This window comes from Microtus pennsylvanicus, chromosome 11 (genome assembly GCF_037038515.1).
Source record: "Microtus pennsylvanicus isolate mMicPen1 chromosome 11, mMicPen1.hap1, whole genome shotgun sequence".
NCBI lineage: Eukaryota > Metazoa > Chordata > Mammalia > Rodentia > Cricetidae > Microtus > Microtus pennsylvanicus.
Window position 1 is genome coordinate 65,934,946 of NC_134589.1, and position 27,740 is coordinate 65,962,685.

General features: G+C 45.3%; 1 protein-coding gene and 1 non-coding gene across 2 annotated transcripts; both read right to left on the reverse strand.

Annotated features, from left to right (window-relative positions):
- Nucleotides 1-81: 81 nt before the first annotated feature.
- Nucleotides 82-26,739, reverse strand: G3bp1 (G3BP stress granule assembly factor 1). The gene is made up of 12 exons (XM_075992552.1): nt 26,610-26,739; nt 14,462-14,574; nt 12,543-12,624; nt 10,636-10,809; nt 7,667-7,757; nt 6,202-6,295; nt 4,648-4,846; nt 3,886-3,987; nt 2,534-2,645; nt 2,261-2,389; nt 1,780-1,889; nt 82-1,135 (listed from the first exon to the last, which is right to left on the reverse strand). Exons 2-12 carry the CDS (start codon nt 14,554-14,556, stop codon nt 926-928), a joined length of 1,398 nt encoding a protein of 465 aa, XP_075848667.1. The 5' UTR covers nt 14,557-14,574; nt 26,610-26,739; the 3' UTR covers nt 82-925.
- Nucleotides 16,801-16,938, reverse strand: LOC142832060 (small nucleolar RNA SNORA29). Its single transcript, XR_012907151.1, has one exon. It is a non-coding gene; the product is annotated as a small nucleolar RNA SNORA29 (small nucleolar RNA).
- Nucleotides 26,740-27,740: the final 1,001 nt, after the last annotated feature.

Here is a 27,740-nt window from a genome sequence, read left to right on the forward strand (position 1 = left end):
GTGTGATTTTAGGATAAGGCAGAACAATGTTAACACGACACATACACGTGATCAAAAAAAGTCTACAGTTCCCCCACATAGTCTGAATCTGAAAACAAATCTAGAATCTTTATTACTTTTCTTTAAACAATTGCCGGGACCGAAATCAAAGACAAATAGAAGGCACAGTTTTGCTCGGTTATGTTATCAGATTTGGGGTTTGTTTTCTTGTGGGGATTTTGTCCTTTTTTTCTTTTTCTTTCTTTTTTTTTTTTACAAATACAAATAAAACATGAAAAACTCTACCTCAAAATAATCTAACAGTTCAACAAAAATCCTTAGCTGTGGTCTAGACATTGACAGGCTACATCACAACTTAAAATCCAATGGCAAAAACAGAGGTTTAGAACTGTTTGGTAATCACATGTCAAAAGAACAAGGTTCTGGAAACACCTTTTATTCAGTTAGCCACACCAGCAGGGACCCAGTGGCAGTTGCCAAAAGGTAATTTTTCCACACCAGACAGGAGATGTGACTCTTGACAGATAATATGGATTTTTCCTGCTTCCAAAATGTTTATCAAATCCTGTGTCTCCCAACAATGAAACATCCATTGTCAGTGAAAGCGAGATGCACTCCTGTGGGGAATGGCTGTTCAACTCCAGTCTGTATCTTCTGCGTGAGCAGGAAAAGAGTCTCCCCTCCTCTTCTTTAAAAACCTACTCCTCCTAAAGTATCGTTCCGGAAAACTGGAAGTGAAGGACTAAAAGGTCAGGGGAGAAAAGGAGAGTGGGGGGGCACACACCATGAACACAAGCGAAATGAAAATTGTACAAACTCGAGCAGTTTATAATAGACTACTCCGAGACACCAAAGGCTGGTTGAAGAAATCACCGCTCTGCAGGAGCCAGGGCCGTGTGCTGTGTGGAGATCGGGGCCAAGCAATTCACTGCCTTGGAGTTGTGATCCCCCTGCCCACACCAAAGCCTGGTTTCTGCACCATGCCTCCGCGGGGAGGGCCTCTCATCCCACCACTTGGCCCACCACGGGGGCCTCCTGGTCCACGAAGACGGTTATCCCTGCGGTCGCCTTCCCTGGCAGCTCGAGTCTTCTTCTCCTCCACATTCAGACGGACCGTGCCTCGGAACATGATGGGCTGTGAGGAACAAGGAGAGCAGGCACTGAAACTCCTGACCGTGACTACTCAAAGTGACGGAGCCACCCCCAGGAGCAACCAGCCGTCAACCCACTAGTCCTCACACACCTGCCTCTGCCAAACTTCATGTTACTAGTGCATGCGTATGGAGAGCTGTGCGGGAAGTGGAAAAGCCCGGATAGGAGCAACTAATGACACAAAGAAAGATGCTTCCACAGCTTTGGGATTCAAACCTTCTCACATACTGGGACAAAATACTGGTGCCTCAAGTAAAAACATGAAATGGAGTTAAAATTCCCAGAGAAAGCAGCTGAGGGGTGAAAAAGTACGGCACTTGAAGAATGTGAGCAGGGCCTGATACGCAGGGAGCTAGAAGAGCTGGACCCACAAAAAAATTGGAAAGAAGTACAGCAAACACCACTCAGTCCAGCGAAACGGAGAGAGAAGGTGTCTGTCACCCACAAGCACAACCGGCCTGTACAGTCAGAAACCTTGGAGTTACCAAGTTCCAGTTCCAGGGGAGGTTCCCCCACTTTTCTCGCCTCTGAGGATACTGCCCATACCTGGTATGCATACAAACATGCAGGCGAAATGCATACACAAAACAAAAATCTTGAAACACTCATAGATGCAAATGTGCTTACCCTGTTGTTAAGGACCTTTTGAACAGGCTCAGAATCGTCAAACACAACAAAACCGAAGTTGGGTAACTTCCCGCCGCTGTTAATGCGCAGCTCCACCACGTTCCCGTAATCTGTAAGTGCAAAGAGCTTATAACTTCCTTGCGAACACCCAGCTTACCCACACTCAGTTTTACATGAATTTAAAATGTCACACTAAAATGCAAAAGTTTAAATGTCCCTAAGATGAATGCTTATAACCAAGATCTAAGTGTTTCAGGAGTTTGTGAACTTTTGGTTCTTGGAGAGAGGACCCAAGACAATGCATTATGTTCACATGTTCCTTATATACTCCACTGTGAAGGAATCCTATAACACTGTAGCATGCCTACAACTCATGACATTGATGTCACACTCAAGGGAAGAGCAGAACTCACTGTGGAAGCAGACCTGACATTATACCTCCGCTCCACTATGTGGCGCTGCATTGAGACTCAGCACTTACTTTGGAAAAAATCCTTCAGTTCCGACTTGTCAACCTCATGTGGCAGGTTCCCGATGAAGAGCTGGTGACTGTCAGGGTGCCTCACCATCCTTCGAGGTTCCACATCTCCTGCTTCCCCAGCCTCGCGCACTTCAGAGACAAAGCAGACTCTCAGACTCTTCAGACAAGTTTCCCTCCACCCAAACAAAGTCTTTCCACTGCACAAACCAGGCCCAGAGAAGAAATCCTCATCTCAAAACCACTCCAAGCTAGACAAACTTTCAAAGCTCTTACTTGACCGGGGTCCCCTCTGAGGAGGGATATTGATCCGTTGCTCTCGAACTCTCTGGTCTCTCTGAGGCCTTTGTGGTAGATTCTGTGACTCAGGCTTAGATTCTGGGCGGGGCTAAAAAAGGTTACAGATTACCCTTTGTGGGAAGTAGCTTATGATGTTAATTTTCTCTTTTAAAAAATCTAATCATGTTTACTGTGTCTAAGTGCAGACATGCTATGCACAGGCCACTCACTCAGCCTTGTTATTTAGCTTTCATTTTTTTTCCTGTATGAGCGTTTTGCTGGCATACGTATTTGTGAGATTGTGTGTGTGTGTGTGTGTGTGTGTGTGTGTGTGTGTGTGTGTGTGTGTGTGTGTCTGGTGTTGGAGAAGGCCAGCAGCAGAGGGCACTGCATTCCCTGGAACTGGAGCTACAGGTGACTGCGAGCCACCTGGATGCTGAGAATTGAACCTAGATCCTCTGCAAGAGCAGTAAGAGCTCTTAACCACTGAGCCATTAATCTAGCCACACACATTTAAAAAAAGAAAAGCCTTATGTGTAGGGCAGGAGAAATGACTCATAATCCAGAGCACTGGTGGCTCATCCTGAGAACCGAAGTTTGATTCCCAGCATCCACCTGGTTGCTCCTAACTGCAATGCCAGGGAATCACCATACCTCTTCTGGCCTCCAAGGACAGATACATGACGCACAAACATACTTGCAAAATACCCATGCCCAAACAATAAAAAGATTTTTTTAAATTATGTGCTCCTGAATGAATCTCTGGGCACTGAGTGCAAACATTGCCTATAGAGCAAGAAAAGGACATTGGATCCCCTAGGGCTGGAGTTAATAATGAACAGATGTGAGCCACCATATGGGTTCTGGGAATTGAACCCAGTCCTCTAAATGCTCCTAACAGCTGAGCCATCATCTCTCTCACCCCTTTGTCTACTTTCTTAAACAAAATTATTAAGCTAGAAAATAGCAATTTTGGCTTCAGACAGGTAGCTCCTGAGGCTCACAGACTAAATCTCAGAGCTCCAGGCCTACAAAGACTATCCCCCCTTCCCCCCCAAAAAAAAGAAAAAGAAAAAAAGTGCACAGCTCTAGGGAACACTGAAGTTGGCCCTCAACGTGCACAGACCTATGTGTACAGCCTCAAAGAAAGAAAACTTCACACAAACCGAAAGGACCCTGCTTTCTGTCCAAGTGCTACTCTAGCTACTGCATAGTTCACCGCCCTGCAGAGTCCTCAACTGACCCACCCCAGTGAAACACCACCACCTCCTATCCACCCCCCTTCCCCATACACCAGGATCCCATTCTCTTAGCGTGTCGAGCAGCAAGTCTTAGATGCAGACCCTTACCTGTGGAGGCGGCACTTTAACCACATGAGGTGGTGTCCCTGTCACTGGAACAGCCCCGCTGGGAGGAAGGTTCTTACTAGTCACAGATGCCCAGGAAAACGTCTAGGAAAAAACAAGATCAGCAACACAGTCATTAACTTCTGCTTCCTGCACGCCTATGCACCAGTCCCAGGCACCTGCCGCCAGCTTACAAAACTGTCTTGGAAGCAGCCAAGCATACCGGTACACCCCTGTAATCCCAATACTTCAGAGACTAAGAAAGGCTAGCCTGGCCTAGACAGTGAGACCAGCTCAAAGTCAAGCAAGCAATTATGATGGAGAAAAAGACCTTTCAAAAATAAACTAGCAGAAAGCCAGGTGCATGCCTTAATCCCAGCATTAGAGAGGCAGATGCAGGTGGATCTCTTTGCATTTAAGGCCAGCCTGACCTACAAAGCAAGTTTCAGGACAGCCAAGACTAGAGAAACCCTGTCTCAAAAAAACCAAAACAAATAAGCAAACAAACTAGCAGAGAGTAGGATGTGACTCAGCAAGGTGCTGAGTCACATAGGTTTAGTCCCTCGTGCCTTATAAATCTGGCATGGAGGCACAGAACTACATTCCCAGTTCTCAGGAGATGGAGCCAGAGGATAGGAGCTCAAGGTTAGCTTTGAGGAGATAAGAGACTCAGGCTCAAACACAAAGAGCTATCCACAGCATTAGGAACAAGAAACGGGAAAATACTGCTGAGCCAGCAACTTAATGCTAAGCCCCAATCCATACCCTCAGGTCTTCCTGCGCTGGGGCAACATCCACTGGGGTGGGGGAAGTGCTCTTCTGCACATCCTCGGGAGCAGCTTCCTCCAATGGTGGCTCAGGCTTGTCCTCTTGGATGTCAGGCACGGGTTCTGGTTCTGCCTCTGGCTCCGGTTCTGGCTCTGGCTCCACAACAGGCTCCTCTAAATGCTCCTCCAAGTCATTGCTGTCATGGGAGAATTTGAGAAATGTAAGCCTATCTATATGACTCACTCACCCAGAAACTTCAAGCTACCTAATGACTCCAGAGAAAGCCCTCGGGACATGAGTTTGTTGGCTAAATTCTGATGAACATACAATCATAAGGATCAAACAGAATCAAGTGATTCTCATTCAGTTACTACTAATTGGCTTACTTATATGTACCACAGAAGCACTGTATTGAACGGAAAAAGATCAAACTCTCCGATCTCTGAGCACTAGCTCAGGCACAGCAAGGCTAGTGAAGCCAGCCAGTCTCAAAATCCAAGACAGTAAATGTCATTAACTGTGGCTTTCTTTGTAAAATGAAACAGCTCCCATAAGGGGGGCTGAAGAAATAATGACTCAGGTTCTTCCCCAAGGTTCTGAGTTCAATTTCAGCACTCACGTGGCAGCTCACAACTGTCTATAATGTGAGCCGATGTCCTATTCTGGTGTGCAGACATACATGTAGACAAAACACCCATATACATAACACCATAAAATAGATAGGTAAATAAATCTTAAAAAAATCCACACGCCGAGCGGTGGTGGCGCACGCCTTTAATCCCAGCACTAGGGAGGCAGAGGCAGGCGGATCTCTGTGAGTTCGAGACCAGCCTGGTCTACAAGAGCTAGTTCCAGGACAGGCTCCAAAGCCACAGAGAAACTCTGTCTCGAAAAACAAAAACAAAAAAAACAAAAAAAAAAAATCCACATGGAATTCTGAGATAAGGCAGTTGCACCTCACACAACAGTGGTTACATTTCCACACCAGTTGCCAACACACACTGTCCCTGGCCATGTTTTAACTCCTGGCACCTGACCTCAGTAGGTCTGTGGTAAAACACATTCTTCCTTAGCCAGAGTGAACAGGTATGACCACACCTTGATAAACATTTATTTGAAAGGGGCTTTGAGCACATGGAACATCCATGGCAACGGTACACATTTTTCTGCCCTAGAAGCAGGACAATTAAAAAGACAATACTTACTGAGGTCTGAGAAAATAATTTTAAAGAAGGGGGTTTGACATGTAGCCCAAAACTTGCCTTAAAAATTAACTTTTATGTCTATGTATGTTTCGAAGTATGTATACTCAGCAGCGATAAGAGCATTTGCTGCTCTTGCAGAACACTTAAGAGTTTGTACCCACCACCCACATGGTGTCTTAGGACTTCTTTTACCTCCAGTTTCAGAGGTTGAGATATGTTCTTCTGGCCTTTGAAGGCACTGATATGGAAGTGTATGTATACACTTAATTGTCCGTCCTTAGAAGACACACCTATCTGCAAGATAATTCAACTTCTTGTTGCAAGCCTTGAACAGAGTTGCCCTTACCTGACAGCCTGATCATAGAACGTTCCAGAATCATCAGGCACCACCTCAGGTGTTTGTTGTCTTTCTTCAGATTCTTCTACTTCTTCCTCAGATTCTAAGAGAAAAATATGTAAAAAAATTATCACTCTAAATCCACAAATTCCTTAATTTAGTTTCTAATATAGGCATAAAGAAAAACACAGTAAAAAGAAGCAGGGCGATTTGGTTAAGTCAAGGCATAAGACTTTAAGGGGAAAATTAAACATTAAGAACACAGACTCTTTAAAAAGAAAAAGTTTGGGTTGGAGAGATGGCTCAGGCTGCTCTTCCAGGTCCTGAGTTCAATTCCCTCTTCTGGCCTGCAGGCATACATGCAGACAGACTACTCCATACACAATAAATCTTTACAAAATGTTAAAAAAAAAAAAAAGCTGTTTCCTGTGTGACAAGAACGTGACAAGCCAGCTTCCTGCTCCTGTCAGATGTCTTTCCTGCTTGTCCCCATGCCTCCCCCAACATGATTGGCTTTTTCCCCTTGAATTGTGAGCCAATAACCCCTTTCTTCCCAAAGCTGCAGCATTTTATCATAGCAAGAGAACCTGATATGTCTGCCGCAGGGTATTCTGGGATGAGGTAAGAAAGGTTACTTTGTCCTGGGCTCAGCCTGTCGTCTGTCTTAGCTGAGAAAACCAGAGACACAGAAGTGAAAAGCAACAGAGCACCCATGTTCTCTACAAAGGTCACCCTGGAAGGTTCGTGCGGCCCAGTGACTGCGAGACTAGAGAACAAGCGGGCGCGTCAGTTCAGTCCTTGCCCACTGCTGGTCACACGGTTCCCATAATAAAAACAGTGCGTCTGGGAATCTCTCAAATCCACACCCTCAAAAGTGACTCCCTTTCACCAGGGGATGCAATTAACAGTAACAAAGACTAACACAAAATTCCTTCTCAGAAAGAGAATGTCAGACTTTGTGAGAACACTGGAGCAAGGTGAATAAACTGATTTAAAAAAAAAGCAAAAGCCACAACTTGCTTAGACCATGCACCTGCAGCAGGCCACCCTGCCTTGTCAGCTGAGCACCTGGCCATTCTAGAGCTGGGTGGGTTGGAGACCTTTCCACAGGTCTGACTGTGCACCCCCCTCGGCCCTTTTTCCAGCCATTATCTACGCGTCGTCACCAGCACAAAGCTTTAGAACAGCAATCCCAGCAGAGCAAAGGCCGTCACCTCGACTGCCCATTCTACCTGGGAAGGGCTGCGCTCCTGTCCCCGCACTCTGCAGCACAGGTGTGCCAGGCTCTCTGTGTGGTGCTCTGCACTGAGCCGGGCTAACCGGCTTGCTTCTGACCCAGGAGAAACTAACTATTCACATTAATTAGATCCCCATGCTTTGAAAATATACACTTGTAACACAAAGCATTCTCGTAAATTAATCTGGTGCTATTTACAAATTCCACACAAGTAACTGTCTATGGCCTCACACTTACCCTCCTGAGGTTCAGTGACAAAGCCACCAAAGACCTCATCTTGATATCTGAAGATGTCGTTGTGAACATAGAATTTGTTGGCCACAGAGCCCTGCAATGTCAGCACAAGTGTTCAGTTATTCAGACTTATAAAAAATAACTGCATCGTGAGCATTCATCTCTCTACCTCCTGCTTCTGATGCAACGTAGACAGCTGGCTCGTATTCCCACTGCCCGACTTCCCTGCCATGGACTGTGCCTCTAAACACGGACCAAACAAACTCTCCCCTTAAAGCCGGAAAACATCACTACAACACCAGCAGGTCTCAGCTACAGAGGAATTTGCCCCCAGCAGACACCTGACAACATCTAGAAACATTTCTGTTTTAACAATAAGGACTGGCTTCTGAAACCTTGAGGGAACAGGGAGAATGCTAAATGACAAAGCACTCATGGCAGACAATGTCATCTATGCCTAGACTGAATGCCCTACTGTGAGAAATCCTGTTCGTACACAGCTGAAAGAACCATAGACATACTGTTAAAATGTTCATCCTTACCAGACAGACACGTAAAAACAACTTTTCAACTATTTAGAGGCAATGTAGTCTCAACTCAAAGTATTTAAAATGACCTAACTCTTACATAAGAATATTAGTTCAAGTACTTATGGTAGTAAAAGCCAAAAGATTCTTTTAGGTTTGGACACACTCGATTCCAAATCAACCATATGTTTATTTGTTTGTTCTGGTTTTTTTTTGCTTTTCAAGACAGGGTTTGTCTGTAGCTTCGAAGCCTGCCCTGAAACTACCTCTTGCAGACCAGACTGGCCTCTGGCCACCCGACTCTGCCTCCCAACTGCTGTGATTAAAGGTGTGTGCCACCACTGCCTGGCTTGGCTATTCAATTTCTAATTTCTTAACCATAAAATGGGATATCAAAATATACTACAGTGCTTTGTGTACTGAGATGATTTATGCAACAATACATTTTCAAAGGAAACAAATACTTCCTTTGAAAGACAAAAAGGAACTATGATGAGCCTGTAATTAGCAATACAGGTTGTAATCCTTCCCATATGAAGGTCAGTCGTCCTCCACCTTTGAGACATCATCTCTTGGTCTCAAGCTAGCAAACCTCCTGCCTCAGCTTCTTAAAAGCTGAGAAATTGCTGGAATGGAAAGATAGATCGCTCAGTGATTAAGAGCACTGGCTACTTTTGCAGGAGACCCAGACTAAATTTCCAGCACCCACATGGGGATCCACTGCCCTCTTCTGGCCTCTGAGCACACTGCATGCATGCCAACAGAACTCCCAAATAAATGAAACAGTTTTTAAAGCTGGAATTCCATGTATACACCACTATGGCTGTCAAGTATTACACTTTAAGTCTTAAGTACACAACTCAATGGTGGCACACACCTGCAATCCCAGTTCTTGGAAGGCCAAGGCAGAAGGATTCCTGTCTCAAAAACATCCGCCAGGCCGCAATGGCGCACGCCTTCTAATATCAGCACTTGGGAGGCAACACAGGTGGAAGTTCCAGCATAGTAAAGACTACAGAAACCCTGTCTTGAAATCGCCCCCCTCCCAACACACAAAAAAATTCTTCCAAAGATAGGGAGAGTAATTTTACATTCTAACTAGAATTTTTCAGGTGAACGCTGGAGAAAACACAGCAAATCCTTCTAAGCAGATTCCATACTTATGCAGCTTCCTGCCCCTGTTCTCTGAAGACACAAAGATGGCATCCCTCATCATCCACTAAGGCACCTTCAGAGGCCTAATACAAAGAGCCACTGTGAATAGAACAAGCTAATTCTCAGGTGGGACATAAGGGGCCAGGGGCAGCACAAGAGCATATAAAGTATCCTGTGCACACCCCAGAAGAGAACATCACGAAGGGTTCCCACTGAGTAGGCCTAAGACATGAGGGATATGCTGAACGGTTACTAATGAATCATAACTCACTAAGTAGTCTAGAAATACATGTATGATGGTTGGGCGGATCTTTATAAGATAATGCCATGAATGAACACAGGGTAGTGGATGGGGTCAGACATTTCCATCTGTCATCCTTCCACTCAGCCAAGACCAACAAAGACCAATGACAGCATACAAAACTCTGATGAAGACCAGCACATCCACGCAGAGTCCAAAAATTGGTCACAAGTTACAAACCAGATACAACAGCTACCTAGCTTTAGTGGCAAGACCTGTATACATTACCTGGAGAAACCAGAGTCACTAAATAGTTTCATAACCACTAAATGATGACAAGAAAAACACATGGACATCATGTGACTGTGCTCTTCAGAACTTTCAATGCCAAGCCAATCAGAATAAGGTACTACCAGTGACGGGGAACCAGGGACACTACAAGGAACGCAATGTATACTTATATACAGAATCTTGGATCAAGAAAAGCAAACTACTATGGAAGACTATACTAGCATATTTCCTAAAATTTAAATATGGATTATTGAGTAAGTTATACTGAGTATATTTCTTAAATCTGGTTGTTAATAGGATGTTTACAGGACAGAATTCCTTGTCCTGAGGAGATCCGGCTGGATGGGGCTGAATGGATACAAAGTGTCCTTCAGTACTAAGAGCTTAGAAGGACGAGACCACCGGGTGGCAGCAGTACAAACCTTTAATCCCAGGGGAGGCAGAGGCAGGCAGATCACTGGGAGTTTGGATCAGCCTAGTGGTACACAAAGCTAGTTCAAGAACAGCCAGGGCTGTTACAGAGAAACCCAGTCTTAAAAAAACAAAACAAAAATAAAAGGGAAGAAACCCACCTTTTTCACCCCCTCAACACATCTCCCTAAGCAAGTGAAGACACCATAGCTCCAGGCCAGGAGAACAAAGAAGTTCGGGCCCTGCGGTCATTCCTATAGTCCTGGGCTGCCAGGAATCTAGAGACTACACATGGCTTTTCATCTCTCAGTGCTCCATCACTAAGAGCCAACCATCATGCAACATACCTCAGGAGCAAGAACAAAGGTCTGCATGAACCTCCGCAGAGCCTGGTTATTATTGGACAGCAGCCCCATCACTTGGACCACCACCCCGTCATTCAGAGTGGCATGAGCATCCACGTGGCGGATTTTGGTGTGACAGTTGGTGAAGTTTTGTGACATCACTTTCCTGTGGATTTCCTGCGAAAGAGGTACAAGTCAATCTCTGAGGAACTCAGCAATTCAGAAACTAAGACAGCAGCTACCAGAAGCCAAAACAGACCCTGGTAGATCCTCCAGTTCCTCCCAGTATTCCCTGGTCCCTGACACTCAACCCTACCTCCTGCTTCAGCAAGCAGTCCTTGAGCAAAGACTCAAAGCAATCTCAAGTGCAACACAGCAAGCACACTGAAGGGCAAAAATTTATTCCATGGCTTTGGTCAGCTTGATAGTGCCTAGACCCACCTAGTCCTCTATGTATGCCCATCAGGAGGCGCTAGATAGAACAATTGTTCTAAGACCCATCCTAACCGAGGACAGCACCATTCCCCGGACTAGGGCTTTGTACTGTATAAGAGAAAGGAAGCCGGGCGGTGGTGGCGCACACCTTTAATCCCAGCACTCGGGAGGCAGAGGCAGGCGGATCTCTGTGAGTTCGAGACCAGCCTGGTCTACGAGAGCTAGTTCCAGGACAGGCTCCAAAACCAGAGAAACCCTGTCTCGAAAAAGGGAAAAAAAAAAAAGAGAGAGAGAAAGGAAACTGAGCACCAGCCCTTCCTGGTGCTCCTGCTATCATTTCTTCCCCACCAGGATGGACTGGCCACACCTCAACAGCCCTTCCTGCCTAAGTTGTTTCCGTCTGGTGTTTTGTTCCAGAAGTGAGAACAGCATATAACCCAGAGACTTCTACACTTCACACCTTAAATATTACACAACACCCAGTTAAAAATTAAAATACAATAAATCTCATTCTGGTGAGATAGAGCAGCAGGTACGGGTGTTTGCTGTGGGGCTTGCTGACCCACGTGTGATCTTGAGGAACTCCTGAAAAGGTGTCCTTTCACCTCCACATGCATGCCATGGCAGTCACACTCGCCCAAACAGCAATAAATGTAAGCATTTCAGAGCTGGAGAGGGCTGCATGGTTAAGAGCTCTTACTACTCTTAGAGAGGACCTGTATTCAGTTCTCAGCACACACATGCTCAGCCTTGCAACTCCAGTTCGTGGGGACCCAAAGCACTCTTGTCACTCGGGCACTAGGCATGCACACGGCACAGATCTAAATGCCAACAAAGCACGCACACACATAAAACAGATTAAGCGAATGCACACACTGCTGTTATAATATGGCCCAACTGTCTGTGTGTGCTCTAGCTCCAGTGTCGCAGCTCAGCTCCTTACAAACTGTCCTGTCACATCCAAGCACTTGAGAAGCTGAGGCAGGATGGCCAGGCATACATAACAAGTTCCAGGACAGCCAAACACATGTATCAAAATCATGTCTCAAAAATAAAATATCGGCCTGGAGAGATGGCTCAGTGGTTAAGAGCATTGACTGCTTCTCTTCCAAGGGTCCTGAGTTCAATTCCCAGCAATCACAAGGTGGCTTACAACCATCTGTAATGAGGTTTGGTACCCTCTTCTGGCCTGCAGGTGTATATGCATAAATACTGTACACGCAATAAATAAATATATCTAAAAAAATAAAATATCAAATAGTTGTCTTAAATGAGTATCTTTTAAGATTAGAAATGACAGTCCTATGCGGAAGCCAGTTATCAAACACAGAAATACAATATGATAACACACAGGCATTTCAGCAAACCAAGGAATTAAATAGGAGTCACCCTGCCTCCCCTCCCCACCCCCATGCCCTAGCCCCTGGTAGGCAGAAGCTCTCTCTTCTCTGCTGCTACTGGTCCATAGCACCCACCTTCTGCCCATAAACTGCATCCGCTGGCTTCCCGTTGGAGTCCAAGCCCCCGTGGGCATAGGAAGAGTTCTTCCCATAAAATCTGTGCAAGAGAAGGCAATTTACTTCTCATCTTCAAGGACCCAAAGAGCAGGTACTTAGTGTTCAGGCTTGATACCTATCCACATCACTGGCAGACTCCCAGCAGGATCTGCTTATGTTTGTGTATGATAAATCCATTGCGACACCCCAAATGGGAACAGTCATCATTGAGCATGTGTGTGGTGTAAGTCCCAACTTGTTTCAGGCCAGGATAATCATGTTGGAAAGGACTTTGGAGTTTGTCAGCAAAGCCAGGCACTTCTAATCAAAATGAAATTCCTGCTTCTGCTGAGGACATCTGCCCTGTCAAGACTGAAGAGCCGGCGCCTTCCCACCTGAGAAGGCAGTGGGCAGTTGTCCTGTGTGCGGGAGGTATGAACTTTTAACCCTTAAGCTCTCTCTCACCCATACACTTAAATACCCCGTTTTCATTAGAAGGACATCGGAGAGATGCACAGCAAAAATGCCAACTAAAGAACATCACTGAAGACATCTGCAGTCAGCCCAAAAACCCTAAAATAAATGAGTCGATGCTATGGTTGTCTATTTTCCATCAACATCATGTTGCTACTTTTTTATTTTTTTTTTTTTGAGCCAGGGTTTCTCCTATGTATCCTATAGAGATCTGGCTGGAACTCATTCTGTAGACCACACTGGACTTGATCTCAAGAGATCCACCTGCATCTGCCTCCTGAGTGCGGGCGGAGATTAAAGGTAAGTGCACCAATGCACCAGATGACATGCTATTTTTTACATTATTAAAGGAACTCACTTCAGCAGCCTCTGCTCTTTCCACTGTACTCAACAGAAATGGAAATGTAGGAAAAGGATATTGTTGGCCATAATAGCAATAGCCAGACAGTTGTGCACATAGTGTCTCCAGCTCCAGCTTGGGTTGTCCTGATGTGGATTCTAATACCACAAAGTTAACGAACTTACATGGCAGAAGACTGACATAAAACTCGGCAAAAACTAAGAAAAGAGATAAAAAAATATGTAGAGACCTTTTCTGTGGCTCAAAGCCAGAGAATTTTAAATGCTCTGAAAACCAACAGCTCCAAGATGAGACCAGTTTCTCAAATGCTTTACCCAAAGGTTGTCAAGAGAAGCAGACACTGTCTTAGAAATGATAAAGCTTGCCGGGCTTTTTTTTTGGTGGTGTACACCTTTAATCCCACCCAGCACTCAGGAGGTGCAGGCAGGCCGATATCTAAGTTTGAAGCCAGCCTGGTCTACAAAAGCTAGTTCCAGGACAGGCTCCAAAATAACAGCAAAACCCTATCTTGAAAAACCACATGAGGCTGGAGAGATGGCTCAGTGGTTAAGAGCACTGACTGCTCTTCCATAGGACCCTGGTTCAACTCCCAGCACCCACATGGCAACTCACAACTGTCTGTAACTACAGTTGCAGGAAACCTGACACCTACGGCAAAACACCAATGTGTATAAAATGAAAATAAATTAAAAAAAAAAACACAAAGAAATGATAAAGCTTAAAAAAAAAATCCTACTTGACTGAAGTAAAAACTATAGTGCTCTAGCCCACACTCATCTTAGTACTTGTATGAAAAAGAAAAAAAACCGAAGTTCACATAGTTTTATATACGTCAACACTGAAAATAGCAGATTAAAACCACACAGCTTTAGAAAGTAAATCTGTGTGAGCCTGGCAAGGTGGACACTTTTAATTCCAGCTCTCAGGAGGCCCAGGGACACAGATCTCTGTGAGTTCCAGGCTAGGCCAGGCCAGGGCTACAAACCACTGTAAGATCTCTCTTTCTAAGGTGCTTACATGAAGAACCATCCCACACCACCCTCCTAGGCCTGTGAGAGCACACCTGTGCAGCATGTCCGGGGCTTGGTTCAGCAAGGTGTAGTACTGTCGCACAAACTCCCGCCCGACCAGCAGGGGACTAGGCTTCTCCATAACCATCGCTTTGGTCGATTCAACCTGTAAAACAATACAAATCAGTCAACCCATCCTAAGGCTTGAAAAGAACTGCCGCACTGTGCTGGGCCAACTATACAGCATGGCTTCAGCATTCCTCAGTCTGATACTAGCTAACCTGGAATTCAGTGTGTAGACCAGGATGGCCACCAACTCAGATTTGCCTGACTCCCAAATGCAACCAGTAAGATTATAATCACACCCACTAATCTTAAAGCTTAAAAAGAATAAACATCACAAGAACAAACTAAATCCATAAATTCTACATCCAATATATTGTAGTCAGATGAATACATGAGGAAAAAAGTGTAAAAACTCATTATTCCAAATTCAGTTCTTAAACTAGAGATAAAAGCCCAACAGTACACATTCCCTGCATGCACCAGCTTACGTTCCTAAACTCACTTAAAGGACTTCCACTCCCTTTTGGGGGTGGGGCGTAGTTCAAGACAGGGTTTCTATGTATAGCTTTGGTTGTCCTGGAACTTGCTCTTCAGACCAGGCTGGCCTAAAGTACTTCCACAACTGAGTTCACTCTCCTGTCCTATCAAGGACAGCAACCCCAGGCAGTACAGATAATGGCCATACCACTCTCCATACTCCCTAGTCTAGCCGGATCACAGTTAGTATACTAACAGCAACCGCAAAATTATTACAGGCTGGGCGGTGGTGACCCAGAGATGGGCAGATCTCTCAGCTCAAGGCCAGCCTGGTCTATAAGAAAGAGTTCTAGGGGGGCTGGAGAAATGGCTCAGAGGTTAAGAGCATTGCCTGCTCTTTCAAAGGTCCTGAGTTCAATTCCCAGCAATCACATGGTGGCTTAAAACCATCTGTAATGGGGTCTGGTGCCCTCTTCTGGCCTGCAGGCATACACACAGACAGAATATTGTATACATAACAAATAAATAAATATTTTAAAAAAAAAAAAAAAGAAAGAGTTCTAGGAAGCCAGAGCTACACAGAGAACTGTCTAAGAAAACAAACACACTCCAGGGCTGGAAAGAAGGTTCAGCAGTTAACAGCACTAACTGCTTCTCCAGAAAATGTGGGAATTCAGTTTCTACCACCCAGATGGCAGCTTACATCTGTAAGTCCAGTTCAGGAATCAAACATCTTCTTCTGGCCTCTATAGGCACTGGACACATATATACATACAAACACTCTTACACATTAAAAAAAAAAAAAACACCTGGAGTGGTGGGGTATGGCTTCAATTCTGTCTCTCAGAAGGCAGAGACAAGCAGGTTTGAGACAAGCCTAGTCTACATTTCTACCTCCAGGTTAGCCAAGGTTACATAGTAAGACCCTGTCTTAAAAAAAAAAAAAAGCAAATAAAAATTCAAGCCCTACAAATAAAGATAATCAAAATCAAATAGTATAGAGTTAACAAAACACTTCTGTACTAATATCCAAACATGAAAGCAAAGCAGAACATATACAAATCTAATTATAGTATAAAAGATCGATTTTATTTCCACTTTTTTGTTGCTTGAAGTATATGGAATCCGTGTTTCGCCTGCATATGTCTCTGTATCACATGTACACCTGGTGCCCTAGAACTGGGGTTGTAGATGGTCATGAGCTTTCATGGAAGCCCTAGGGAAAGCAGATGGTGCTCTCCCTTAACCAGCGCCATCTCCAGCCCACTGCAGTTTTAGTATGTGTATTCAACAGTAGCACAGCATCTACTGTCATTACAGAAGAAATCACCATCTATTCTACAATATGGGATGATATGGGCATCTTTATCATACAATTTCTCTCCCAAGTACACCTCTGTTAACACTTGGGTTTCCACTGATAGAACATACTGCTGCCTGTTTAAAATAGAGTGGGAAGTAGTGGTGCATGCCTTCAATTTCAGCACTCAGTAGGACAGCAGGCGAAATCGGAGTTCAAGGCCACAGAGTTCATGGTCTACAGAGCTGAGTTCCAGGACAGGCTCCTCATCCAACTACATAGTGAGTTACATGACAATGAGTTCTACACAGAGAAACTGGACAGTGGTGGCTTTAACTCTAGCATTTGAGAGGCAGAGGCAAGCAGATTTTAGTTCAAAGCCAGACTAGTCTACAAAGTGAGTTTTAGAACAGCCAAAGTTGTTACAGGGTGAGAGACCCTGTCTCAAAAAAACCAAAAAAATAAAATATGGGAGGGAAAAATTCTTTCAGGTTCACTACTCAAACTTGGGCTTTCCTACATGCAACAGTGTCCACTGTTGTAAGCAATGGTTTCCTGTTCAGCCATTTCATATAGAGGGAGAACACTGGAAAGCCCTCTCTCTTCAGATCATGGCAACTTTAATCTATCCCATAAGCATAGCCACTAAAATCTATTATCAAGAGAATGTGGTAGTCAAATGGGACATCAAGGTTTAGAAAGGGTGGGGAAGCATGAACTGGCTCTGTCCCTCATCTGGCTCATGCCTGCCCTTTCTGTCCTAGGTCTTGGTTTTGGTGCAGGCTACCTTCTAACTCCTTGGCTTGGGTGATCCCCTAATTCGCACCACAATTGTTCAGATTATGGGTGCTCATGCCATGCCTGGAGCTCACAATCCCACTGCCTCGGCCTCCCAAGAGCCAAGCTGCAGCATGGCCTGTTTATTGCACTGTTCTTGAACATCTGACCCACTTACTTTATTTCACTAAATAAGGGTGATTCAGTTTTCCAACTGCAGCTGTGAGATTAGGTGTCAAATGTACAGTCGGGAAGCTTATATGGGTTTGACCTAGGTCCTCTGAGTATGCATTACGTCTGTGTAGCTTTGTGCTCTTATGGAACTCCTAACAGTGGAACAGGGGCTAGCTGATTCTTTTGCCTCCTTTTGGGATCCTTTTTCCCCTAGTGGGCTGCCTCGCACAGCCTTAATGAGGCTTAATCTTATTATAACTTCATATGCCACGTTTGGTTGATATCCCCGGGAGGCCTGCCCTTTTCTAAAGGGAAAGGAGGAGGGGTAGATCTGGGGAAGAGCAGGAGGGAGGTAAAACTGTGGCCGGGTTGTAATATATTAAGAATTAAAAAGAAGAAAATAGCATCTAATCACTCTGAACAAACAAGCAAACAACCAAAATTCAATCTCCAAACTGTGAATTCAGAGCTACCCAGAAAGCTACTGAGACATGGATCAATGGTCTAGAGCACACTGCATCTCTCCTTCAAGTGACACTGGTAACCCATGTATAACATAAAGGAATGCACTAAAACCCACCCAAACCATTCTGTAAGCAAACATTTAGCTCCCACTGAGTTCCCGCCCTGACTTACCTCAGAGTGTGACCTAGAAGAGAGTAAGGCAAATAAACTCTTCCCTTAAAATAGGTAAAACAAAACCCAAAATAACTGAACCATCAGGGACTTTCAGCTATCACAGGTCAAGGTGGATCATACCTGTTATCTCAGGACAAGAGGCTAAGGCAGGAGGATTGCTGAGTTTGAAGCAGTCTATACTTTGAATTACTGTCCAATTCATCTTTCCCAGCTCAAACATGAAGCATGGATAGATAACACAGCAACCCCTGAGAACACTTTTATCTCTCTCAAGCAAGTCAGCTCAATTCTCTGAATCAGATTAATTCTATGGAGCCCAGTCTGGCCCAGAACTCATTTCCCTCCAGCCTTGGTCTCAAATGTTGGACCTCAACAGGCTATCAACACCCAATTTCTGTCCAACACAAAACAATTTAAAAAAACAAAATTCGGATTCTTTCTAGACACACATTTGCCAGTTACTGCTCCATGGTGACAAATGGAGACTGAGCACAAACCTGTGAAAACCAGAAAGTTCTATGAAAACACAAGTTGGAGGCTTCTGGTTACAATGTGTCCTCTCCACTAGCTTTTAGAAATAGCTACAAATATGGATACTCTGCACACACCTCCTCCATCCTCAATGTCTAGCAGGCTAGAGATAAAGCTAAGGAGATCAGCACCAGGAAGCAGGCCAGCCCCATGACTTCAACTGCAAACAGCAAGTCCTGCCCCCCACCCTGGGAGAGTTACAAAGGAAAAGCAGACACCCCGTCCTAAAACAGTGCTCACTCAGTTGACAGCTTAGAGGTCACTCCTGTTTCTTATCCTTTTCCCCAGAAGGGCCACCTCTGAGGGAGATATGAATCCTACCCTTATATTATGATTTAGGGAAATCAGAAACCAAAGAAATTTAGCCCAGGAAAAGTGAAAGGTTAAATAAGCCATCTTCACTTAACAAAGCTGAACATTACAATAATGTATTATTAATTTGTTTTTTATTACTGTGTGCCAGCACACGTGTGTGTAAATGCCATGTGTGCAGAAGCCTTAGGAGGTCCCAAATCCCCTGGTGCTAGAGTTCAGGGTGCCTGTGAATGGCCTGACATGGGAGCTGGGAATCAAACCCAAGCCTTCTGCAAGAATAGCCAACACTCTGAACCACTCAGCCATTTCTCCAGCCTCCCAACTTCATAAGCATTCAGTCCTTCAATAAACTCAATCACTGGAATTAAGGCCCGCTCCATGAGATAAATGGTAAGATGCTTGAGACAGCTCAGGGGCCAAAAACCTGAGACTAGATAACACATGGACCACAGGAAAACCAAATATTACAGTTAACATAGCAATAAAATGGCTCCTAATGACAACCTGCTATGCTCACAGATCAGTGCCTTGCTCAGCCCACACCAGAGAAGCTTCCTCCTGCAGCAGATGAAAGCGAATACAGACCCACAGCCAGACAACGTGCAGAGAGTGAGATTTTGGAACACTCAGTCCTAAACAGCACATCTCCATCAAATCCCTCCCCCCTCAGGGAACCCTGCAGAAGAGGAGGCAAAAAGATTAAGAGCCAGTGGAGACAGGAGACACCAGGGAAGCAAGACCTTCCAGACACAACAAAGCTGACCCACAAATGAACCACACAGACAGGCAACATGCAGAGGGCCAGGTGGGGGTCTGCGTTCAGGGAAGAGGATACCAAATATCCACCTACCTCACAAACCCCCCACCCCTAACTCAGAAGTTACCTCTAATTTTTAACTACTTGCAAAGGAAAAAAAAAAGAAAAGAAAGAAAGAAATATTAAGGGCAGGCACTATGCCCAGCAGTAGATGACCAAACAGAACGAACTCAATGGTATCTTTGGAGGTTTTTGATCTCACAATGCTTTATCTGGACCATTTTTTTAACCTTACATATCTTTTGCTTATTTATTATGGTTTTCTGTGTGTGTCAATGTTTTGGCATCTGTATGTTTCATGTTCTCATTAGCTTTTTTTACCAGTTTGTTTTGTCCTATTCTGGTTTGTTTTTATTTTCTTATTTGTACTATTATTTTAGATACCCCAGTTTATATTCTAATGAAAGAGAAAGAAAGGGCATAGATTTGGGTAGGTGAGAATGTGGTGAGGCTCTGGGAGTAGGAGGGAATCAGAATATACTGCATGAAAAAATCTATGCTCACATAGCATAGACCTGGAGAAGTCTCAGAGCCACAGAAGAAAAGGCAGTAGCATACCACACACAATGGAGCCCTTGATATTTCCTATTGGCTGCACTGACTTGGCTTGCAAGCAGCTACTTTTAAAAAGTCTCACTTGACCTCAGGTTGCCTGATCTCATGACAGCTTTGCTGAAATGGACAGTACCACTTAGGGGTCCTCCCCTTCGGCACAGACAACCAGTGTCCACTCTAGTTACTGACACACGGGGCGTTAACAGCTCTGCTTACTCTTCCCAACAAAACCAAAATAGCATGTCAACAGCTTACTTCAAGTGACAGTTTTAAGATTTTCTAAGCAACATTTTAGTCACTATCCAGAATGCACAAGGATGAGGAGGAGCATGCTTGGCATGAGCAGAGCCTGAGTTCAAAGACAGAGAATCACTAAAGGACAACCCAGCATGGGAATAGACTAGTTGTATAGGAAGGACAGGACTAACAATCCCAGAAGAGCACACACACGCGCGCGCGCGCACACACACACACACACACACACACACACACACACACACACACATACATGGAAGTCAGAAGACAACTTATTAGAATCGATTCTCTTTGTAAAGTTAGTGGGTTTTGGTTGTTTGTATTTTTTGTTTGGTTTTTGTTTTGAGACAGGGTTTCACTGTGTAGCTTTGGTTGTCCTGACAACCAGGCTGGACTTGAACTTCCAGAGATCTCTGCCTCTCAAGTACTGGATTAACTCCAGCTCTACCCAGAAGGAATTCATTAACAAGCAATGCAGAGTATTAACTAAGGTGTCATTTTGACTATTTTACAAATGTATCAAAACACTAAGAAAAACCCAAAACAGAAGTTCTTATCAATGTGTTTGAAGGTTATATACATTGTATTTCAATGTTTGAAACCAGGCTCTGAGAACTGAAACAATGTCTTCCCAGGAGCAGAGTAACTTTGTTACAGAAATCAATCTCTTTAAAAAAAAAAAAAAAAGAAAGAAAGAAATCAATCTCTTTAAGAAAGAGACCTGTCTAAATTACTTTTTTTTTTTTTTTTTTTTTTTTTGGTTTTTCGAGACAGGGTTTCTCTGTGGCTTTGGAGCCTGTCCTGGAACTAGCTCTGTAGACCAGGCTGGTCTCGAACTCACAGAGATCCACCTGCCTCTGCCTCCCGAGTGCTGGGATTACAGGCGTGAGCCACCATCGCCGGGCTTCTGTCTAAATTCTTTAGACTTCCTCCCTACCTGCCACAATCCCTCCAAAATTCTCCCTGGAGAATGGCTAATTTTAAGCCTTAACCAGGCAAAATACCCTGCTAATCAATGCAAAGAAGAAAATACCTAAATTAAGTAAAAATAAAGAAGCAGCTAGATTTCAGGGAATATGTTTTTAAGCCCAGCTACTTGGAAAAACACAAGTTCAAAGTCTGCCTAGGCTCCAGAGTTCAAGACCATCCAGGGAAAACAAGCAACTCACAAAAAGCAACGAGGACTGAGCCACAACAAAGCCACAGTGCTGGCCTAACACAAGGCCCCAAGTTTATTGCCCACTACCACAAAGAAATATCCAATGGGGGAGCAGAGTGATTATACCAACAAAATATTAACATACAAGATTAAAAATCAAATATTGGGTAAGATAGCCAGGCAGTGGTATCTCATACCTTTAATCCATTTGGAAGGCAAAGGCAGGTGGATCTCGGTGAGTTCAAGGCCAGCCTGAATTATAAAGCAAATTCCAGGATAGCTAGCCATAAACTGTTACAGAGAGAAACTGCCTCAAACTTATAATAATAATAATAATAATCACAACTAAAAGAATAAAAATTAACAAAAAGCTGAGGGTACTGCAATCCAGCATTTCAGGAGGTTGAGACAGATCAAGTTCAAGGCTAGCCTTTAAAACAAAGAAATCCCTGTCAAGCCAGGAGGTGGTGACACACGCCTTTAATCCCAGCACTCAGGAGGCAGAGGAGGGCGGATCTCTGTAAGTTCGAGGCCAGCCTGGTCTACAAGAACTAGTTCCAGGGCAGGCACCAAAAGCTACAGAGAAACCCTGTCTCGAGGAAAAAGTTATGGCTCTAAACACTCGACATAATCAGGAATGTCTATACACTTTTAATCCCAGCACCCTAGCCGGGCGGTGGTGGCACACGCCTTTAATCCCAGCACTTGGGAGGCAGAGGCAGGGGGATCTCTGTGAGTTTGAGACCAGCCTGGTCTACAAGAGCTAGTTCCAGGACAGGCTCCAAAACCACAGAGAAACCCTGTCTCGAAAAGCCAAAAAAAAAAAAAAAAAGCAAAATAAATAAATAAATAAAAATCCCAGCACCTGGAAGGCAGAGGCAGGAGGATCATTAGAGGCCAGACTAGATTATAGAAGACTACCTCAAAAACAAAAACCCAGCTGGGTCTATGTGCAGGGAGCTTATGGACAGCCTGGTCTACAAAAGGAGTTTCGTGCAAAATTAGTCTTAGCAGCTTTGGTATACAAGCCTACAAACTCAGATTATCTCTCCTAAAGGAAACAGTCACATTTCCTTTCCCTTGGGTGTGAATGGAAAGGGGAACACAGTAATCCAACACATGCCACCTCATCCTCCCCACACCCCAGCAAGGTACCATGAACTACAGTGCTAGCACTACATGTCACTGGGGTGTGATTCAGACCTCTGTGGTCCTTCTCCAAAGCCATAAACCAAATCCAATCGTAAGGCAAATCCAAGAGAGGTCCTAAGTTTCAAAGATGTGAAGTACCAAGAACAGAAACTCAGATGAGACAAGGGAGACAACACATCTCAGGTGGATCCTGAAACAGAAAAGACATTTGCAGAAGGACCTGAGGAAACCAAAAGAAAGCCTAGCTTCCCTAGTTTTGACAAATATTGACTGCATGGGATGAGGTCCATAGATCTGCATTGTATTTCTAAGTCTAAATCTCAAATACTATGAAGAAAAACTAGCTGGACAATTTGCTTTTCTCTCCCTGAGTAGACTCTGCCTATTTTTAAAGTTAGCAGAGAATTAGTTAACCCACGTGTGGCAGCTCAAACCTTGAAGCCAGGCTCAGGAGCACAGGCAGCCTATGCTAGACAGCACAGAACCTGGGGCTCAGCATGACAGGGTCCTAGTTCTGATTTCATTCCAAACACCACACACAAAACTGACTAGATGGAAAGGTACATTACACTCAATCCTGAACAAAAGCTCCTACTCCTTGGATCCCATAATGCAGATAGACATGTCAGAATTTAAGAAAGGGTCTCATGCCAACTTATGTAGCTGAGGCTGGCCCTGAGATTTATTTTTAAAATACCAGTAGTACTTGGGGTTATGGTTGAGTAAGAGTCGCACACCACACCAAAGCCATTTAGTGAGTGACCAGCCACCAGAAACTGACACCTACAATGATGTTCCCAACGAGGCACATTTCTCTCACTGGCCTTTTATACCTAAAATGTAGTGCATGTTTAAGAACATCGTTCCAAAGCCAAGCCCTCCCTCCTAGGCTGCAGCTTTCTGCTTTACAAGGCAAACCAGGCATTACAGGTATCCCTGGCTCCAAACCCTCTCACCTGCCTAGTCTAGATAGCAACTTGGTGTGCCAGGTAAAGATGCACATTAAAAAAAAAAAAACAAAACTAAAGAATAGTAAATATTTATATAGCCAATGAACACTGGTCACTAGCTACAGGTAAGGTGACAGCAGCTAAAACTAACTTTAACTCCTGAGCTTGGGCAAGGTTCTCCCACTAACTGAGACAACTACAGGATCATATAAGACAAGAGAATTACTTTTAGGTTTTGTTTTTTTGAGACAGGGTTTTACTGAGTAGATCTGGCTGGCCTGTAGACCAGGCTAGCCTGAACTCAGAGATCTACCTGCCTCTGTCTAAGAGTCCTGGAATTAAAGGTGTGCATCATCATACCTGGCCTGAACTTCCTATTTGACAATTACCACCTCTGTAAGTCAGCAATGTGATATAATTCAAGTACACATTCTATTTGAGTACTGAAACTCAACAAAACTAACCAGGCAGTTTTAATACACTGACCAAAAAAATGGAGAAAAAACTTGGTGTGGGCCAAATTCTCAACTTTGTATTAAACCTGTTAACAATGATCTCAGCCATTGAGAAACCATATGCAGCCAAGTGGTGGTACACCTTCAGCCCCAGCACTCCAGGTGGTAGCACACCTTCAGCCCCAGCACTCCAGGTGGTGCACACCTTTAGCCCCAGCACTCCAGGGGCAGAGACAGGCAGATCTGAGTTTAAGGCCAGCCTGGTCTACAAGAGCAAGCCTACAGATAAAGAAACATCATCTCAGCTGGGCAGTGATGGCAATATGCCTTTAATCCTAGCATGTGGGAGGCAGAGGCAGGCGGATCACTGAGTTCGAGGCCAGCCTGGTCTACAAGAGCAAGTTCCAGGACGTGCTCCAAAACTACAGAGAAACCCTGTCTCAGAAAAAAGAAAGAAAGAAAGAAAGAAAGAAAGAAAGAAAGAAAGAAAGAAAGAAAGAAAGAAAAGAAAAGAAAGACACTGTCTCAAAAAACAAAAAGACTAAATTCCAACAACAGCAACCTCTGGGGAGCTTGGAAGGGATTGACCCAAGGCTTCTGTCACTGCTTCCTTCAGCTCATCTCTCTGACATCAAGTTATCGGAATAAGTGTGTGTTTCCTATTTCCACCCCACTAGCCCTCTATCGGGGTCTAGAGTACAGCTCTTTGGAACATGTGAGGATGAAATTAAAAGATCCCCTCAATTAGATCATTTCACCTTAATATATATTTGATCTCAAATGGTTAATAAAATTACTAACATTCGCCTACCTGCAAGTCAACTGGAGCCAAGTTCCAAGGCAAAAATATTATATTCAGAAGCAATGCTGCAAGTTCAGCACTCATCCTCACCATGTTGGCTCTTTAGTGCCACTTTGTATTTATTTGGCAGTACAGAAACACAGCATTAAACTTGTATGGCTTTTTAACTTTTTGCAAGGGTGTGTGCCTTGAGAGCTAGTTTCTATACCTTTGTTGTAGTCTTTTTACAGTTGAAACATCTACAAGGACTTGGATCTAAACTAGTATGTTTTATAAAGTCCTGAGTAAAGATGATCGTAAACATTCAAAAATATGATCAGCACACATTAAGAGAGGTTGGCCACAAATCCTTGAAAACAATATCTTTGCAAACTTTAAGAGTCCCCCGAACAAGGGCTAAAATAAATAGCTGGGCTGGTCTTGGTGGGATACACTTAATTCCTACACTCAGGAAGACCTGACTTCATGGCAGTCAGTGCTCCATACTGAGAAGAGTTGATCATAGATGGTTTGGCAGGAGACCTATCAGCTATGCTTGCCAACAAAACAAACCCAATAAGTGACTGTGTTCCAATTCACAATCACTGGACACTAGATACCATCCTTCCCCAAGCAATTTCAGATGTGACTTATTTGTGGCTCTGGTGATTGGACCTGGAGCTTCCTGTAATCCATGCCAAGGGCTCCACCTCTGAGCTGGATCCAGGGTCCTATCCAATTTCAAACTTTAACCTCAACTCTGTTGAGAATTTAAACTCTCCGTTTCCTTGCACTATAATCTTCGCATAGGTTTTTTAAATCTAAGTTTGCTCTGATTCACACCTAAAAGATTGAAAAGTTAAAAGGGATCTGGAAAAATCAAGATCTAGTGTCAGAGCCTGACTTCCTGCTGGCGGGAATTTCCCATTACCTCGCGGTGCGTTTCGGACCTGCAGAAGAGCACACTAGTTCATTACATTACACTGGCTGTGTTTTCTTCTGTTTCCCAAAAGCTAACTTGAAGGCGCATCTATCATCCCTTCATATAAAAAACCCGTTTAGTTTCGAAAAAGCCAAGTCCTTCTTTGTCATTCAAAACCCCACTAGCTTGCAATCTCCCTTCTCCAGAGTCTGACACTGGTTCGCACAGATGGCACCGCAGTTTTTCTCATGCTGGAGTTTTGCACCCAGGTTCCAGAGCTCAGTGGTCAAGGGAGTCCCGCGGGCACGCAGTCTACACAGATGTCTGTCCCTTCCCGGCTGAGTCCAAGTCACTCACCCACCTCGTTTCCTACCTGATCGCGGCCAGGTGACCGGGAAGGGCGGGAAAGGAAGAAGCTCTCGGCATAGTGCAGGGGCACACAGTGGGGGCTGGAGAGATCAAGTATTGTGGCTGACTGTCTCTGCACCACTGAACCCTTGATCCCGGGGTCGTGCGCCTCTGCTCTGCAGACTTAGGAAGCGCGATCGCGCTCTTAGCGTGGGAACCCCCCCAACCCCAGATCCCGAAGGCTTCTTTAAAGTCCAGGCCCAGGTACATCAACCCTGAAAGCAGGCGCGCGCAGCAAGATGCGCGTGGAGCGCGCGGGCCACTCGGCCGCGTGACGCCCACCGGGGGCCCCATAAGGCCGTTGGCGCGGCAGAGCACGCACGGGGCCCAGGGCGCAGTCAGGAGGCCGCGCCGGCCGTTGGTGGGGGTGGGGACGCGCCGCGCGGCCTCCCCGGGCGCCCCGCTCGCGGCCCCAGATCGGCTCCCTCCCGACCCGCATCCGGCCCGCCCCACCTGCTTCCCACGTACCTGCGCGGCTGAGCGGGAGGACCGGGCTGTTGCGCGGGAGTAGGTGGCTGCGTCCCTCGCGCGGTGCCCCGGAACGCGTGCCCGCCGCCAGTTATATAGCCGCGCTCAGCCCAACCTGCTGCTCCCGTCGCTCGCAGCGACCAATGGTCGCCCCGCCGCCGCGCCTCTTGGTTGCGATTGGATGGTACTTTCATCCAGGGGCCGGACTCCTGAGTGGCTGCCTCATCTGCCTATGATTACGGGATCCAGAGCCCAGATGGACATGAAGTCTCACCAATACTTAAGTCGATCGTGAAAACGAGGGCGGGATGCCCTGTGAGCGACACCCAGACAAGCCAATACCTGTACACAACCGCTCTCATTGGCTTACATATCTTCCTCTGGGCGGAAACCCGCGGTTCAGGCAGGAGCGGTTGATCCACAAGGTGGGGCCCGTGTACTTTGGGGAAGTAAACCCCATGCAAGTAGGAGGTGGGCGCGGGGGACCAAGGAAGCCACCAGCCAATCGCAACGCTGGATGAAACTGATTGACACGGAGGGATGGATTTCTCCAAAGACAGCCTCAGGGCGGCCGTGCCCTCCGGGGCGGTTAAGAGGATGTGCTAGCTGCGCCTTCCGTTCTCTTTCCTTTCTCTTCCTCTTAAATCGAGTCCTGTCCCTAAGGCCCCCCCTCTCCTCCCTTCCCTGCTGACTTTGGTACCCGGGATCCAAGTGACAGAGTTTCCCGGGTTTTTTTGTTTTTCCTCTTCACATCAAAACTTTTTTTTTCCGCATGCGTTTCGGAAGAGCAGTCACTGCTGACCCTTGGCATTAGTCAGCACGAAATCAGTGGCCACAGAGGACAGCGAAGCTGGCTCGGGCAGGAGACCCCAAAGCACCCCGTGCGGCAGCCTCTCTGGGATTGCGCGTGTCCCCGGTGACTTCCCAGCGGGTGGTGCACGAGTGGTCCTTGGATGTTTTCAGGAGCTTTTTCCTTCTCGTGAGTTCAGAGACAAGATCCATACTCGGATCACCCTCAGGCCTGAGTGCGCCGTGGGGTGCGTCACCTCCAGCCATTGTCACGTGCTTTTCTAATTGAAATGGGAACTTATCCAACTCTTAGGTAGACACCCCTAAAGTTCCCCACAAACG